Here is an 18804-nt window from a genome sequence, read left to right as displayed (position 1 = left end):
TTAGTGTTATGATTTTTAACTAATATAGGATTAAGCTATTCCTTTAGTCCTTGTTTGGTTTACATAAAATTGAGATTTTTTATTTTTATTTATTTATTATTTTTTTGTAGACGTTGATGAAATTTGTAGTTGAAATTATGTGGGTCTCACTAAATATGAAATTAGACTTAATTTTTCACTTAGATTTTAATTATTATTATTATTATTATTATTTTGTTAGCTGAACTAAATAAGGATTTAATAAGGCTGACATTTAGTGTGAAACATTGAAACTTAACAAAAGACTTGTAGTCAAGCATTCACCACCATTGGTTTATGAAAGTTTCACACGTGTCAAATTTTTTATTAAAACAAGATTAGGAATGACAAAAAAAATCCGTCAAACTCGATACCCGTGAACCTTGCCGCTCTTAATTGGGTATTCGGGTTGGGGATGGGGGCAAGTACGGGTAACAAGGGCCCCATCCCATCCTGTCCCGTCTTGCCTATAAAATGAATTACCAAAATCTTAAAAAAAAATAAAAATTAAATGGGTATTAAACTGGGCAAGGGCCTCGGCTCGCCTTAAATGGATAACAATGTGGGTACAGGGTGAGAACTTACCCGATGGGGTGGGGGTGGAGGCGGTTGCCCTGTCCGAACCTGTCTCGTTGCCATCGTTAAACAAAATTTCATTTAATATAGCGTACTCATTTAATTTTTAAAACAAGATAACTAACAAGTCTATTCATGTACCTATTCCTATATTTCAAAACTGGGGAAAGACAAGCTACAATAATTCAAACCCTTATCATCTTGAGATAGAAAGGCTACATGATAAAGTTTATCCCACTTGAAAAGGTAAAGAATATGGTATTTAATCTTTATGATAGAGTTGCAGCCTTGATGTAACCTTTTTGTTGAGAGTCCATCAACTTCAAGAGCTAGGTTATTTTTTTTTTATTTTTTATTTTTTTTTAGCTCCCAGGGCATATCTCCCAATAGCAAAGGGAAGGGCGGATAGGGTTCAGCGCGGCAGTGTGCAGAGTTCGATTCCCCGCAAGGTGGAATTGACTTTGTTGCAAGTGGGAGTTACCATATGGGTTAACAGCCTTGGCCTATCCATATGCTCTCCACCCTGGCTCCTGGGAGGCACATCCTGTGATTTACCTCCTCCACGATGGCCCAGGGCAGGGTCAGTGGGGGCCCTTAAGGTTGGGGTTCAACCTTTTTTTATTTATTTATTTTTATTTATTTTTTTTTTTAGTTCAACGACCAAAAAAATCAACTGTGTGCTAATCTTGGTAACATGATGATTATGCCTTTTGAAGTTTCTTAATTGACAATTGTTATTTTGGACAACGCTTAGTTGCAAAGACATTATTGAGATCATTTATGGTACGAACTACTAGGTATTACTTTTCATACATTTGCTGAATTTACTTCATTAAATACGTGTTTGTTATTTTCACTTAAAGCCCTAGTTCATACTTGTAATTGTTGATGTGATATTTTAACTCGACAAATGCCATAAAATATCGCACGAGATCATTGTTATTTTGCTCATTGTGTTGTCGTACACACAATCTTACAACGAACTAAGATTAGTCCATTTAACTAAAATTGCTCATGTTTGGCTGCCTTAAAGTAAGCTGAAATAACTTTCGAATTACCTGTTTTTGTCAAAAACAATTTTTAAAATTACTTTTTTTCAAAATGAGCAACTTTTGTTAGCACAGTCGTGGACAAACAAGAAAGCACTAAGAATACAACAATGAAACCTATCGCTGTAGTCCATGGATCTGGCCCACTTTCACACATCGCAAAATCAAGAAAGTAATAGCATATTTTCAATGATGTATTTGCCCAATAAATGTGAAAATGGCACGCAAGTACTTCTTTCATTAAAATTAAGGTGAACGACTCATGTGCAACTTGTTATTTTAATCTCTATGGTCATTTCATCATCAATATATTAATTGATATTAGAGATATATTATGAGTAATGCTATTTAGTCCCATTGGATTGCAACTCCAGTTTAGGTGACGCTAACGTAGCATTAATTGACAAGTAGAATTAAATAACTTATTTAATTTCAATTTTTATTTAACTTATCATTTATTGCCACCTAAATTGAGGTTGTAATCACGGTCAGAGGCAGAGCCAACTTTTTTGTTTGGTGCTGGCACAATTTTATCGAAATCGAACGTTGAATTTTTTGTCATGAATTTAATGATGATAAGATATAAAACAATATTACGAAGGAAAAAAAAAAAAAAACCCTTCGCAATCAAGGTCAGTGGGATTGGGGAATGGATTATGGGTTGTAATTAGATGTGGGTGTATGTGTTGATTGGGCTAATGGGCTATTGGCTGGGCTGGGAATTAAAAAAGAAAAAAAAAAGTTCCGTGCTGACATATCATAGCATTACTCAGATATTATTCAACATCAAGCAAACCTTTAAATCAATATTTTTAACGAATATTAGTTTGCTGCTCTTGAAGAGCTGAATTTCTTATTTATTAATATTTATAAAAATAATATATTATTGCTCTCGAAAAAACATAAATTTATACAAATTTAATGAGGCAATATCTTGATACTCCAAATTCTTTTACAATTAGTTTACTCTATTTACTTAATTTGATAGTTATTTCCCAATAGTTTTTTTTTCTCGTGCAAGGATTTCAACAAGACAACTGTTATGTAGATAGTTATTCAAGGGCTGGTGTAAATTAATAATTATTTTTGAATGAACATCATACCCTGCAACCCTAATTTTAATCTATAAATTTGGAACTTTAATCCTCAATAAATTACATACAAGAGTTTCATTTCTCTCTTTCTGTATCTTATTCTCTAGGTTATACCAATAGGTAAATATTTGAGAAAACTAAAAGCAAAAAGAAACGGAATTACAAGGGAAGACTACAATGATAAATCACTTGAGAGTAAACAAACAAATTGATCTTATCTTAGAATGGGAAATGGACTGATCAGAATTTTTCAAAATATATTAAAATCCAATCAATCAAAATTTAACAAAAATGAGAACAAATAGCATGCTCAGTATGTTGGACTAGACTTGATTAAAAGAAGAGGGGTTTGGAACGTATTTATCTATTGTCTTGTCGAGATCTACTTGACACAACAAATGCATAGTAGCAGGTAGTGATACCCAAGTTCACATAGTATCTAATACTAGCTAAAATCTTGTTCTTATATTGTCTAATTTTATCTAAACTGCATACCAAACATGTACTAATTATTATGCTCGTAATGCTTCCTGGCATATTCATTCAAGGGCATTATATTATCATAAAATATCGTCATTAAAGATGTTAACAGTCAGATTACATCGATTTTGCACTATAACACAAGTTCGTTGAAGAAAGCAAAATGAAAAACCAAATCAGTGCAGTAATTCGAGATGAATGAAGCTAATCTTAAACATCTTACGATTCCAATATCAATGAATCATTCAGTAAAATTCCACAGTTGCCTAAGCTCTGCACTAAAGCCTATCTCACGAAAAAACCAATAAAAGCAGTCCAGTATCCAGCCAGCTGTCACAATTAAAAAATAAAAAGCAAAGACGGTAACTTGTTAAACTTCACCAAAACTGCATAATAACTTTCAGTTTATAACCTTTGTAGTAAATTTACCTGAGCCAAAATGGTGTTTCCAGTGTGGCCTTCAATGACTAATCCTGCTGTAAGGCCAATCATAGCCCATGCACCATTAATTGCTTCAATTTGACGTCGTTTCTGTAGCAGCAATAAGTAAGCCAGAGATCATGGAATGTAAAATTTATCCTATGCATATTCTCAATATTGTCTCAGGTCCTCCCTCATGAAGAAATAATAGGACAGTGTAACATTTGCACGTAATCGCTCCACAGCTTTAATATGAATACCTAAAGAGTGAATTTAGAAGGGGCCAGTATAATTATCAGGGTGAGAGTCCCACTAACAATTACAGGCATGTTTGGTATTCAATATAAAAGAGGGACACGGCATTATAATCAACGAAATTTCTGATTCTTTATCTTTTTCATTATAGTCTGGTACTATCTAATCCATATCATCAAATGCATGCTCTCTCTGTCATGGACCCAAAAAAGTTCATAAATTTACAGTGAAAACTGAAAAGATGCACCACCTGTTTCCCTTCATAGTGATGATAACCCAGTATCTAACCATATTAACTTGGTTCAAACTCCAAAAATTACATGTTGGCAGAGCCAGAGGAACAGAGAGGTGGCTGTAGAAGGGGTTGGTAAATTTCTCATTTTAAAACTACCTAAGTCAAGTCCAGTCGAGGTAAATCAATAAGCATAGGGTGTTGACAATTGAATTTCAATGTATCGAGAGAACACCAAAACCAGGAAGGTCTGCCAAAGAATATTACAGCACAATATCACAAGACTGTCGAAAGAGTATGGAACGGACAATGTATTGCTATATAACTGAAAGATCCAAAGGTTATTGTCATTTTTCCATTTTTTGAACTTTCTTTCTAGATTAGCTAAAATTAATCAGATGCTTACATTAAAAAAGCAGTTAGTTTGAGTTGCGTATAATTTAGTGGTTCAATCTCAAATTAGGAATTGAGTGGGGAGAAAGATGCCATCTTTTCACAAATTATGAAATCATAAGAGAAGCAACAATACCAAATTCCAAGAATATCTCTGCAACTTAGGGAAACGTCATGTTTGTTTGAATAGATACAAATAAGTCAGCAATCATGTTCATGATATGATAATGACAAGGCTTTTTAATGGAAGTCAAGTCCTTTAGACCCCGTTTGACCACCATTAAATTAAATTTTATTTTTCTTTCTCCTATTTTCAACCACATAATTTTCCATAGAATAATATTACACGTAAATCGAAACATTTTCCTTCTTTTTCAACAACCCATTCTCCAAAAAAATACTATTCCACCCATTATAATTTGAAATATTTGGGGCCAAAAGGGGGCTTAGATTCATTACGGCATCACTTTTCTTGTCATTTAAAAGTTCCACAAAGTGCAACAACATAATAACGAAAACATAAATCCACCTTACTTTGAATTTATCTTTAGCTTTAATTTTTTCCATTTGTTTTGCAGCTAATCGCTTGGCTTCCAAGGGATCAACCATGATCACTTCTTTGTTTGAATTTCTTCTATCTGGAGATACCTATTTAAAATAAAAGAAGGATGCCTTTGTTAATGGAAGAGAAATGCATACAAAAGATTTTTGCAGAACGAATGCTGAAGGAGTGATGAAGTACCCAATTATAAAAAGTCAACAAACAAAGACTACCCACACATTAACACGTGTTGAGTTTATGCTGATAGCTTAGAAATATAGTAAAATTATCTTTGGCCAACAGTGAAGAAAACATATTTACCATAATTAAATTTCACAACAAACAAATAGTTCGAGGTAGCACTTTCCAGGTTTTCAGCGGAATATTCATATCAGAATGGTTAATTTATAATCTGCACGACCTTATTTAGAAAGAATGAAGTCCAAACTAATTAGGTAAATGCTGCTAAAACTTTAAATAAGCGGTTTCTTCATTTGCAATCAAATTTGTCAATACATGAAGCAAGGCAATAGCTACATCGTAAGAAAAAACTATAGCATATATCTTCTATACAAGATAAAAGTCTATATGATAATATAACAGCAGCCTTTGAATGGGAAACAATTGGACAGTGAAAAAGAAAAAACAATAATAAAATACTTAGATCACCCATTACACAATTATAAAATAAAGTAGAAGAAATAATGAAAGAAGGAAATAAGATTTTATAATTAGAAAATAGTAATTCTTCCGCGGTGGAATACCCAAAAATTGGAGCAAGACAACTTACATAAAACTATTTTAACAGCACTATCTGACAATTTAAAATATTGAAGTGCTGGAAGTAGCAGAAAATCTCCATTCTAAGCTACTGCGGTGATAGCAGACATTTGAACAATGTAATCATTTTACTTCTAGTGCATATTTATGTCTACAAACATTTCCTTAAGCACTAAAATTTAATTAAAACACCATCTGCTTTTGCATAGGAAACAACTTTCAATAGTTTAAAATAGTAGAAAAGTACAGAATCAGAGGTTACAACACAAATAGGAAAGAGGCCAATATGCATTGCGGACGGACCATATGTCTATGAGCTCATGAGCTAGTTTGTGCACGCTGCACAGTGACATTTTGTGATCACGAGACTTACCTTGCCACCAATCCGATCAATGAAAATTAGAAGAGAATAGTCGATAATGTTTTCCCAGGTCCAAAAATCTTTTTCTGTTTCTATTCAAGATTGTGGATGGGTATTTTTGGCAAAGAGAGAATTGTGCGTTCACATCATGAAAATAATTTCTTATTTTACATAGAGATAACATCACTAGTCTAGAACTAAATGGAGCGTGTTTTTAAGTAATCGATTCTAACTGTGACTACGTACACGATAGTCAAATATCACTAATCACATACCTAAAACATCTTTGAGCACATTCAAACCAATATAATGTTATTCATGTGGAAGCCTTGAGTGATGCATACATTTGGATTTGCTAAGACTCGAATTTCCTGACTTTTTGTTCTTTGAGATATCAATCTCACATCTTGGTTTCTTTTTGATCCCCATCTGAAAAAAAATAAAAAATGAAGAGCAGAGTTAGAGAGAAGTTGGAATATTAATTGAATAAAGCAATTTACACACTTATAATATTCTGTACTTATACTTTGCATTACATGAGCTTACAGAACAATATAGATAGAAACAAACTCTTACAAATGAATCGATGGAATCTTGACTAAAAGAGTAAGAAAAAGCATGTAAAATCCTAAAAAGCATGATTATGGTCTAAAATTCCAGAAATGGATATTGATATGATTCCTTAAGTTTTATAAATACAAAAACAAGTTTATTCAAATCGAGAAATCAAGATGCCACCATTCCTCTCAGACCTGATCGCCCATTTGAGATTTCAGCAAAACTCTGTCACTCTTAACAACAAGACATGTTCTGCACCATGTTAAAAATTCAAGAGAGACATTCTTGTAAAAGCGAGTTCTTTGCACCCAAGAACTTTGAGAAATTCCCTTCTTATACAGTGCAATAAATTCACTCCAAAATGCTAGATCACAATGTTTTATTTTGACAGCCCTTACTCTTCATTTTAAATATTAGAAATTTCAGTTCTTCAACTAACAAACACGCATAGGAAAGTATATTAATCTCCTAGGACCTATCATACACCTACACAGACATGTGAGAGGTCGGATACGTCAACGAAATTTTTCAAAAAAGTATCGACACGATATGTCGCAGCTCCTTGATTAAATTCTATAAATTCTTCATATACATAATATAAATTTAGTTTTATACTTATTATTAACTTTTCTTATTGATAGCTTATAATTATGATTAACTATTTGTTATTTAATATTTACTTTGAATTAAAATTTTATAATATTTCTGATAGAGAAATAAAAATATCATGATAAGTGTTCGAGAAGTGTCGATGTTCGACAGGTGTGCGATACCACGAATTGAGCGAAGAAACCCTTTACTTGATACTCATAGTCCTTCAAGAGGAAGCTAAATGCAAGTTTAGTGAAGAGTTAAGCCTTTATTCTCAACTCTTAAAGAGAATCCACAATTTCATCATTACTTATGCAAGTTAATTCTGAAATCTTGAAATAAATTGTAATTACCCACCCCAATCAAAGAAAAAAAAAGAAAAATTTCTACATATTCAGAATTCAAAAAAGAACCCAAACTCCCAGTAAATACCCTTTCTTTTCTCAATTAGAAAGGAAAATACAAAAATCACAGCTGTGTCCCTAATTGACTGATTATGAAGATTTCATGCCCAGCAGAGCTTACAATTTACCTACAAAACTGCAAAGACGTAAAAAATAAAACAAAATCAAGAAACAGAAGAAATCCAACAACTGAGTAATTCGAAAACTTACATAAAAACAGAAGAAGAATGAAAATTCGAAGAAGATAATTGCCGCGTGGAAAGCAAGAGGCCTTTATTAAAAATAAGCAATGCTGAAGAAGACGCCATTGTCATTATCTCTACAGAATTCTCCTAACCAAGTGTTGATTAATGGAAGCCTTAACTATTGGGATCTGCGGGGTACCTTTCTATCCACTTAAACTGTAGCGGATTTTTGTGTCTGCGAGGGATTCCACGCTACTATTGGAAGGTATAGTTGACCAGCTCTCGTTTGAAATAGATTTTATCAAAAATACCTTCTTCTTTTTTTTTCATCTTCAACTGTACATTCTTAAAAAAAAAATAATAATAATTACTTTTTACGTTTTTTTTTTTTTTTTTTTTTTTAAATTTTAATTTTTAAAAAAAAAAAAAAAAAAACGAAAAAAAAAATTATTTTTTTTTTTTTTTTAAATTTTAATTTTTAAAAAAAAAAAAAAAAAAACGAAAAAAAAAATTATTTTTTTTTTTTTTTTAAATTTTAATTTTTAAAAAAAAAAAAAAAAAAACGAAAAAAAAAATTATTTTTTTTTTTTTTTTAAATTTTAATTTTTAAAAAAAAAAAAAAAAAAACGAAAAAAAAAATTATTTTTTTTTTTTTTTTAAATTTTAATTTTTAAAAAAAAAAAAAAAAAAAGAAAAAAAAAATTTTTTTTTCTTTTTTTTTTTTTTTTTTTTTTTTTAACTACAAGTTCAAAAAAATCCATTAAAGTTCCAATTGCCTTATCCAGGATTTCTTAAAGTTGGTATTTAATTAATTTACCAGCTTAATTGAGATAAGTGAGTCAGCTTCTGTCCAAACATGACTGTAACCAAGGTGAAAATATAATCTTAAGCCTTTCGCAAATTGCTTTATTTTCTGCTTCTAAGCAAAAACGATTGCCATGGTATTCATAGAATGCAAATAGGACATCTTTACTATTTGTATTGCGTCCTCTTTACTGTTTATTAATGATGAAAAATAAGATTAGGATTAAAGGTTGCGCTTTATGATTTTCGACTAAACGTGAAGTTATTTCTCAGAAGAGTCACACTACATATTTGAAAGATGTGTGGTTTCACAACATGGATACAATGATGTCAAGGAGGATGTAGTTAAATAGATAACTCCTGAAGAGTATTTTGGCTTAGCTCAACATTCTTGGAAAACTATCGAATTGATAGTTTTCTTTCTAATTACTTCCATGGTCATACCTTGTGGTGGTCGACCAACAGATTGAGATGATTACGAGATGAAAAAACATGTTTCACTTGTTTTGATGTTGAGAATATGTCTCATACTTTATCCACGTTGTGAATAATAAGAATATAAAATATAACATTTTCCCCCCTTAACTAATCCATATCGCAAGTCTGTTAGCTATGGTCAAGAATCCCATTTTCTAATTTTATTTTGTAGGTCAACTATTATACTTTGCTAGTTTTCCAATTGCTACCTTATCATAAGATAATGCGTTGTTTTGTGGAGTTAGAATTCTTTATAGAACCCATTCATCTACTATGCGTCACGTTAAAAAGAGCGAATGAGAATTTCAAGAACCTAAACAAAAATAAAGAGCTAAGTGTACCCCCAAGGCTACCCTCTCTCCTCCCCTTTTAACTAACAACGACTTTATTAGTGGAACTAAAAATGAGTTTGAGTTGTTTTAACTTACTTTTAACCACACAAGACTGCTATCTATATGTGTTCCAAAATACCTCAATTTTTTATTCAAGAAAAAGGGTTTGGAATTTGACCTCCCCCGGATCATTGACTCCTTTTTAGTTTAGGATTGCTCAAGTTGTACAACGTCCAATCAATTTGGTTTTTGTTTCTTGTTGAGAAGTTTGTTCGGAACCATGCACATTATTACCTCCTTGTCAAGGCTAAAACATTTACTTGCCTTGTAGTCAGCTATTTCTACCTTTTTTGTCAGTTCTCATCCTCATCTCTTGGGCACAACTAGGACAATGCCTATTCCCAACTGGGGGAAGTCTTTTCTTGATCCAAACTGAATGTGCCAAAAATGACAACTCCAAACGTAAATACACATCACAAACTGATCCCTATTGTTAAAAACCTTGAACCATAAACTAGAACTATGATTCTCAGTCTAGTTTTTCCTATTTAAGAGAGTAATAATAAATGAGAAGGAAATCAGAGAATGAGCTAAGCGCAAACATAGTTATAGCTTGCCGTTGCAGGTTTTCCTACAGAGGAGAATACAATTTTTTTTAATGGTCGAGAGGATAAGTTTATAATATGATTACGTTCCACACACTCATCAATTCTGCAGTTCTTTTAATGTTATCATATTGTTAGACTCTTGTAACATTATGCATATTTATTTAATATTGGATGGACGATAGAATATATCCATTTTTTCCTCCCCCTTTTCAGTTTTCTGCTAAATGGCAGGGCTCCGGTTCATGTATGAAACCAAATCGCTTAGTATCCTTCTAAACCTAGTATTTCTTCTTCTCCTCTTTTGTTTCATATCACAATTCCCCACTTCAAATTCTAGTAATTCAAACAACCAAAGATGGTTGAATCACCCTATTTACAATACAATTGACGACGATATTGGCTGCAACGGGCTTCAAGAATACACTGTCAAGCAAGAAAAATGTTACTATGTTAAATCCCACAAAGAATGCCAACCAAGAGGCTACATTCCCTATCTACAGATCTTCTATTGCAAATTTAGCCAGGCTTCACTTGCCTTTTGGCTTGTAATCCTATTCTATTTACTAGGTGATACAGCAAGCAATTACTTCTGCTCTTCACTCGAGGGCTTATCCGATATTCTTAAACTTTCCCCAACTTTGGCTGGAATCACCCTTCTTTCTCTAGGAAATGGAGCACCAGACGTTCTTTCTAGTATAATTTCCTTTTCGAGCGAAGGCACAAGAGATATAGGCCTAAATAGCATATTGGGTGGTGAATTCTTCGTATCTAGCGTTGTCGTTGGAATTATAAACATTTCTGTCAGCAAACATGGCAGAAAAATCAGTAGGTCTAGTTTCGTTACAAATGTTGTGTTCTTACTCTTTTGCCTTTCTTGTCTACTAGGGATTCTCATTATGGGCAAAATCAATCTGTGGGGTGCTCTTTCTCTCCTTTCTTTGTACTTGATATATGTGTTCGTCGTTTTCATGTGTCCTAAGGAGGAAAATCTAGCAGAAAACTCAGATGAATCTCCATCAGCACTTTTACCTTTAACCACGAACTTTCCCAAAGAAAATCCCAACGGATCATCCCACTCGAACGCGCCTTTATTACTATTCATGGCTAATGAGAGCCATATTTTAACTGATCACAAAGGTAAAACTCTTTCGTACATTCTTGAGTTGCCATTTTACTTGCCAAGAAGATTAACAATTCCACTAGTTTCGCAAGAGAAATGGTCTAAGCCATTTTGCAGTTGTTTCAATAACATTAGATCCTCTTCTATTTTCCCTCTTTTGGGGATTTAACACATCAAAACAACAAATTCTGATTTATGCAATTGTGGGATCGTCAATTGGAATTGCTTTAGGGATTCTTGCATTTTACACTACTGCTAGGCTAAGTCCTCCAAGAAAATGTTTATTCTTATGGCTTGCATTAGGATTCTTGATGAGCATACTTTGGACATATATTTTGGCCCAAGAATTGATTTCCCTATTGGTTTCAATTGGTCTGATACTAGGCATCAATCATTCCATTCTGGGGCTAACGGTCTTGACATGGGGAAATTCTCTTGGTGACTTGGTTTCCAATGTATCACTGGCCAAGAACGGTGGGCCACGTGGAGCCCAATTAGCCATATCTGGTTGCTATGCTGGGCCCATATTCAACACACTTGTGGGCTTGGGCTTATCACTGACTTTCTCAACTTGGGCCGCACATCCAGGTTCTTGTACAATCCACGCAGAGGATTCGGTTTTTGAGACTATTGGGTTTTTGATAATGGGCTTGCTATGGGCTCTTGTGATTCTTCTGAATAAAAAGATGAAGCTTGATAGGTTTGTAGGCAGTGGGCTTCTGGCTATGTATGCTTGCTTTTTATCCTTAAAGATAGCAAGAACTTTGAGCCTACTATGATTTCACACGTCTCCTTCATTTTTCAAAGTACATGGAGGTCTTGAACTTCTGTTCGCACTTTCCAAACAACTTTCCTTTACCAAACCATCTCGACCCCCTCAGGCAATTATGTATTCATTCATCTTCCTCAAATCAAGAAGGATCATAAGTTTTATCAAGGTCTAACTCTTTCGCTGAATTGTCTTATATGGGCATCATCGTTTTGAAAGCCAACTATAGATTTGTTTCCATTATCATAATTCAATTTGGGGAGCATCACGGTCGATCAATGGCAACTGATATTCCACCTATGAATTTTCAAGGCTAAATTCGGGGCACGAATCTATTTCCAATTGTTGGAAGGCGTGGGGAGTTATGTTGGAGGACCTAATAATGCCCATTACATCATGGTCTAGCTGTTAACTTTGAAAAACTTTATTACGAGTACTTGGTATCTAATTGTGTATCTATAGTTGTTGTATTTATAGTTGGTCCAACCTATAAAATAGGACATCAAAAATCAAGATATGGTACATATTTACCTCGATAGCGTCATTTGTGGTACCATCGCAGATATTAGTAATATTCAGATTTTTTTGGTTCATACTATAAGTGACTCAAATTTAGAGGCATCGAACTCTAGATGGCTTAGCACGTAAAAGCATGCCTCCCTACATAACCAGCCTCATAATTCATTGGTCGAGCTCGACTATAAAAGTATGCAGCTCGGTTTACACCTCTATTCAAATCTAGAAACCGTCGGGCCAAAAAAAGTTATATTTTAAGATTAAACTAGCACTTATCGAGAGATGTTAAATTGGGGCGAGTATAAGATGTAGGGTTAGGTCATATATGTAACAGCAGACAGCAGCCCTCAACGGTCACCCGTGATTGTAATAACATTAGCCATTAATGTCTCTCTGTGTCCAATCAATTCTACTGACTCATATCCACATAAAGAAATACCATCAATCATATGCAAATGTTTGGCAATTTTCTGCAATTTTTCTCAAAAACTTTAAGAAATTTTAAATGAATCCCTCGTTACAGTTTTACGTCAAGAAAATGGGGTTCTGAATTTGAATCTCGTCCTTTTTGGTCAATCACTTCGAAGATCTATTGAGATCATCTTACTACGACTTCAAATATGCATTGGAGGTCTTAAACGAGTAATGCTGAGCACCAGTCTAACTATCCATTCAGTGTTCTTAAATAATTGGATATCTCAAATGAAAAGATTTAAGTTATCTTTAAGATGTGTAATCAATTAATTGATTGTTAGATTGGTGCTAAGTACTGTTGGAGTTGAATGACTTTATTCGTCTTAAAAATGGAAGATTGACTTGGCATTTTTTTTTGTCAAATTTCATCATACGCCATATGTAAATTACATTGAAGGGGAAAAAATAATGCAAAGAATAATGAAAATTTTAATGTTTTGAACATGTTAGACAATGCCAGTTGTGCAGACAGGTCACAAATAAATGCCAAAAACAAAATTTATAATGGTTGTGACTAAAAAATTTAAGTGTTCACATGGCATGTAACATGGGAAAATTGAAGTTCGTTGTCTTTAAGTCATTATATCCCAACAACACAAACATGTGTGTGTGTGTGTGTATATATATATATATATATATTGAAGGAAGTAATCGATATCTACCAATGATGATACAAAGTAATGAAACATTTAGGTCATCATTGTTATAGTGATTAATTATGTTATTATACTGAATCATGCTTTCTTATGCGTATCATTATAAACACGTGGTATTGAAATTTGAACTAAGATCTTTTGACTTTGCATATCATACTTAACCATCTTATCTACAAACTCAAGCGACTAAAAAGAGGATTAACTTATTTAAATTATGTCTTCGACATTCAAGACACAAGAAATTCAAAACAACTGAATCCTACAAGGAAACACTAAGACGTGGAAAATAAAGAATGAATCATGATAATTTCGGAAAAGATGATCATCTCATTCACTCAAAATAACAAACATTTTGAATTTGTTTTTGATTTTCTTCATAATGAAGTCTTTGTATCCTTTAATCTACAAAATAAAATGTACCAAGATGGAAAACAAAAAATTAAACATTGGATGGAAAAGATGAGTTAACAACCTTGTTTTGTCTTCCCATTAACCAAAGAAGAGTTCTCCTTGCAAAAGATGGAGAATTTTCTTGAGAATCCAAGATGTTACATCTCTGGTCAATATGGCAACCCAATTCAATTTCTCCCCACCTACTGGTGTCGAGTTCAGATATCATCCTCCTAGCACCATGAACATCGTTTTTGGGCTTCAGCTCGTCAGTAGCCATCATGTTCTGGTTCCCTGGAAACCGGAATGAAAACGCGCGCCTAGATGAGTCGACTGTGGCTGCATTAGGCCTATCCTTTTTTCCCCTTAGCCAAATCTTTGACACTGAAAAGCTTTCCCTCTTGCTTTTCCCAAAGGCCTTTCTGTCATTGCCACTGGTGATACTACTATCATTGCCATCTACTTGAATTTCACCAATCCTAAATTCTTCAAAACCACCAAATTCTCTTCTTGAATCACATCCACATTCAGACAATGCTAGCCTATGACCTGGTGTCAATGGCAAATTAGGTTTCTTGCTCGATTTTTTCTTCATAGGGGTTCTAATGGAAACTTGCAACGATAAATTTTCATCCATTACATAAGCAAAAGACCCCATGGAGGAGCACCTTCTTGCATCAGCACTACTATCACTACTACCTTCACCTTCACCTTCACCTTCACCTCGACCTTCAACATTCTTGAACTTCCCAAGCTTTACCGTGACAAGTTTTCCTCCTGAACCCACAACTAATCTCTGATTGCCGTCATCCTTTGATTGAATTTCACAAGAGTTAGGCAATTGATCTTCATGAGATTGTTTAAATTCATCATCACAATGAACACTCAAATGAGAATTCACTCTTGAAACTGAATTACTGGTGTCTAATCCACCCTCCCTATCCAAAACAATCTCTCTTGAACTTTCACTTCCAGATTCAAGAACAAGGACAACTGGAGAACAATTGCTTTTTCGCGAAAAGTCTGGAATCAAACTTGCTCTACAAAGAGGGCAAGTGGAGTGAGATAACAGCCAAGTATCTATACAATCCATATGGAAGGCATGACTGCACTTGGGTAGAAGCCTAAGCTTATCTTCAGCCTCAAATTCACACAAACAAACAGCACAATCAAATGGATCCTTCACTCCTATTATTTCTTTGTAATTGAATACAGGGAGGGTGTCAATAAAAGACTGATCAACACCAGAATCATGCAAGTGAAAGAGTTGCTGCAACTGGCCTTGTAGGACAGTCACATTTTCTAACTCATTAGGATCCCTATTATGAGGTCTCAATAGGAATCTAACAAGAAGGTGAAGCAAACCAGAAATAAAGAAAATAATGGCAAGGATTATAATAATCAGCAATATACTTGGACTCACCTTGTTGTTCAAATTGAACCCACCTGTATGAACGACACTGAAAGAAGGAGGTGTAGGTGGCTGAATGAGAAAGTAAGGCTGTTGGGATGGAGAAAGAAACCCTTTCTCTTTGATTTCGAGAGCCAAATCCATATTTTCTTGAGAAAAATCAACCACACTGAAGCTTAATACTTATATATCATCTGTTGCAACAGTGTCTCATTTGACTAAAAAGACAATCTTGGCTGGTTTTCTTAGAAGAAATTTATCAAATAATTAGGGTGCCAAAAAAAAAAAAATGTAGTGAGATTTAAGCCGGCCATTTGGTAAAGACTCAAGGGGGCATCCCGTTCATTAAAAAATAAAAAATAAAAAATAAAAAAAAACTGCGCAGTCAAATTTACAGAGGAGAAAGGAGTAAATGTGATGCACAGAGGGTTGAAAATTTGAATTTGCAGCAATAAATTTACAAATCAGCAATATTATTATTGGATCCAATTAGCACAAAAAATGGCACTCATTATTTCTAAATATAATTACTGCATGCTGTGAAGGTGACTATTTATGATTTCATCAAATGCAAGGCCTTTTTGGTTTGACTTCCAAAACCCCATTTCATCAACCCCAAAGCACATTTAAGGAGCCTAATTGAAAAAGTAAATTATTGGTAAGTGAAACTTTTCATCAAATACATTTTTTATTCATACATTTATTAGTGGGATTTGCAATTTTCATCAACTTATTTATCCATACTTTTCATAAATATCACTTAAATTTTAATTTTAATGTAATCATTTACTTTTCTGTTTGGCCCCCATTCTCATTTTTATTCTTTTTCTCTCGCTCATTTTCAACCACATAATTTTTTATAAAATAATATTACACACAAATCAAAAACTTTTCATTCTTTTTCAACCACACATTAGAATTTGGATAGAATGGGGGCCAAACGGGGCGCAATAAATGTGAACTCAAACAGCCATTTCCACTGCATTTTTAGTCATTTTTCAGTTTATTATTTAAAAAAAAAAAAATTCCCCTTCCGATCCCATTCTTATTACAATGCTTCTACCCCATTCTAATTCAAATTCCATTCAACATTGAAGAAAGTCTTTATTTAAAGAATTTTGTTATTTGTACACTGATTTTTGACACTTTAATTAACACTTGCATTGTTGTCAAGTGTCAATTGAAAGAAAAAACTTTTTGAAATTTAAACTGTCCAATAGGATAATATCACGTGATAAAGTGTACATCATTGTGTACATGTAGCAAGGTTCTTATTTAGAGCCGTATAAAACGAATTGATTGAAAATATTGACGTAGTCAATTATAAATTTATTGGTACAAGACATGTTGAATTAAACATAATAATAAAGAAAGATTTAAGTAGCCAATTACAAATTTGTTGAAAACAAGACACATGTTAGGTTAGTGGACGTTGGACAATGCTTGAAAGCCATATTAATCGGAGTGATAAAAAGGATTCACGAAATTGATTACAAATTTCTTGAAAACAAGACATATTAGGTTAGCGAATGTTGGGCAACACTTAAAAGCTGTTTTTGAATATGTTTTTAACAAGAAGTAAATTCAAGATTCAAAAAACGCTTGGCTAGAGGATGTGTGAACGTGTTTAGAAATAATTTTTCGAGCTATTGTTCTCAACATCACAGCAGTTCAGGGAAAAAGTAACTAAAAGTTAGAGAAAACGCTTTTCAAACACAATTAAATATGCTATAAATTAAAAAAGAAAGTGAAAGTTAATAGCAACTTTCAAGCTTTAGTCAAAAGTATGTTTTTGTTAAGCTTAAAAGTAACTTACTTTTACCCACTTTTTAGAAAGTTAATTTTAAATAAGTTTAAAATTGATCAGTGGACAAAAACAATTAGGTCAATGTGAGTGTTTCTTGAGTGGACCCCATCTTCTTGAAGTGAATTTTTTTTTGCATTTCTCATGCATATATTCACGATCTTGCTACGTATATATTAGGGATTATATAATGGGTTACATAAAATCACATGCTACTCTACTATTTGTTAGTTTAAAATTCAGTTAACTTTTCCTCAATATCATATTACGTAATTCGTTATGTATAACTTTGATGTTCGATTAGCAAAATCAATATATTCATGGGTTCTCTGCCTTTGTGCTTGACTTTTTGTGCCACTAAATAGCAGCCAGCAATGGAACCAAAACCCGCATAGAAGAAGGATCTCCCACTTTATGTCTTTGCGATAATAACTTTTTTAAAATTATATCAATACCCAAAAATTTGAAGCTAAAAGTCATAGTATAGTTGACTTTTGTCATAATTATAATTGATCCATGCCTTATATCTAAGCCTCTATAGTGATAATAACCAAAAAATTGATTTCTTTCTTGGGGACTTCATGTGGGGTAATGTTACACCAACCTATATATTGAGGATCGAAAGTCAAGTTTATATTAAACTTTAAATATTTGAATCAAAGATGATGAATATCGCTGAGAGAGTTTTGCCGATTTGTTCGACTCCAACAAATTAACAAATTAATTGTTTATGTGTCTAATTTGTTGAATAGGGACGGAAAAACAAGTAATTGCACAAGTAGTTATCTCCATTGAGATATCTACAATATTAATGCTAAGTACATATGAATTCTTAAAAATAATTGGATCAAGCGCTTGAAGAAAATTTGATTATTCCTCCAAATTGCGCCATAGGTTAAAGGACTCATACACCGTTCTCTTTCATGAATTCATTTCTCTTGGTCAACTGACAACAATGTGTTTAACGTGTCATAACACAAATTGAGTAACTCCTCCAGATGGGTAATTGTAAATGTATGATAAGAACAATAAAAATACATGTACTTTTGTGTAACATACTATGTCTCAAGAAATAGTCATAAATTTTTCACGCGATCTAAGCTCATACTCCACATGAAAGATTGCCCACAATCTAAGTGGTACCACTTATCGGCATCGCCCATACATCTTATAAGAAAGTGGTATAAGATGTATAAATTCTAACAAATTTAGGTATTAATTAGTAATTAGCAAACATATCGTGTTTTCGTAATTCTCAATAAATTAATTAAAAATAAATAAATCCAATTGAGTTTCCTTTTTACTATAAAAAATTCCATTTTGTAAAAATAAAAACATATTTTTGTCTTTATCGAGCTTCATGAACAAACAAATAAAATCAACTTGGACTTTTCTTTTGTCTTTACCTTAATTGTTTTTATTTTGAAAGCCAGACTGTTTAGGGCACACTGCTCAAAGTGAATAGAAGTCTCCATGTCTGACTTTTAAGCCTATGAACCCTATAAA

General features: G+C 33.1%; 2 protein-coding genes and 1 pseudogene across 2 annotated transcripts; 1 reads left to right on the top strand and 2 right to left on the bottom strand.

Annotated features, from left to right (window-relative positions):
- Nucleotides 1–3273: 3273 nt before the first annotated feature.
- Nucleotides 3274–8193, bottom strand: LOC111391442. The gene is made up of 5 exons (XM_023016668.1): nt 7963–8193; nt 6544–6628; nt 5052–5165; nt 3647–3748; nt 3274–3547 (listed from the first exon to the last, which is right to left on the bottom strand). The coding sequence occupies exons 1-5, from the start codon at nt 8064–8066 to the stop codon at nt 3503–3505; spliced, it is 450 nt and encodes a 149-aa protein (XP_022872436.1). The 5' UTR covers nt 8067–8193; the 3' UTR covers nt 3274–3502.
- Nucleotides 8194–10382: 2189 nt separating this feature from the next.
- On the top strand, nt 10383–12117 carry LOC111391456 (annotated as a pseudogene).
- Nucleotides 12118–14000: 1883 nt separating this feature from the next.
- LOC111391453 (RING-H2 finger protein ATL13-like) lies at nt 14001–15917 on the bottom strand. The gene has a single exon (XM_023016678.1). It carries the CDS (start codon nt 15636–15638, stop codon nt 14133–14135), a length of 1506 nt encoding a protein of 501 aa, XP_022872446.1. The 5' UTR covers nt 15639–15917; the 3' UTR covers nt 14001–14132.
- Nucleotides 15918–18804: the final 2887 nt, after the last annotated feature.

The sequence above is a fragment of the Olea europaea genome, unplaced genomic scaffold (genome assembly GCF_002742605.1).
Source record: "Olea europaea var. sylvestris unplaced genomic scaffold, O_europaea_v1 scaffold793, whole genome shotgun sequence".
Taxonomy (NCBI): Eukaryota; Viridiplantae; Streptophyta; class Magnoliopsida; order Lamiales; family Oleaceae; genus Olea; species Olea europaea.
The sequence above is the reverse complement of the archived record's forward strand: the minus strand, read 5'-3'. Positions and strand labels throughout refer to the sequence as shown.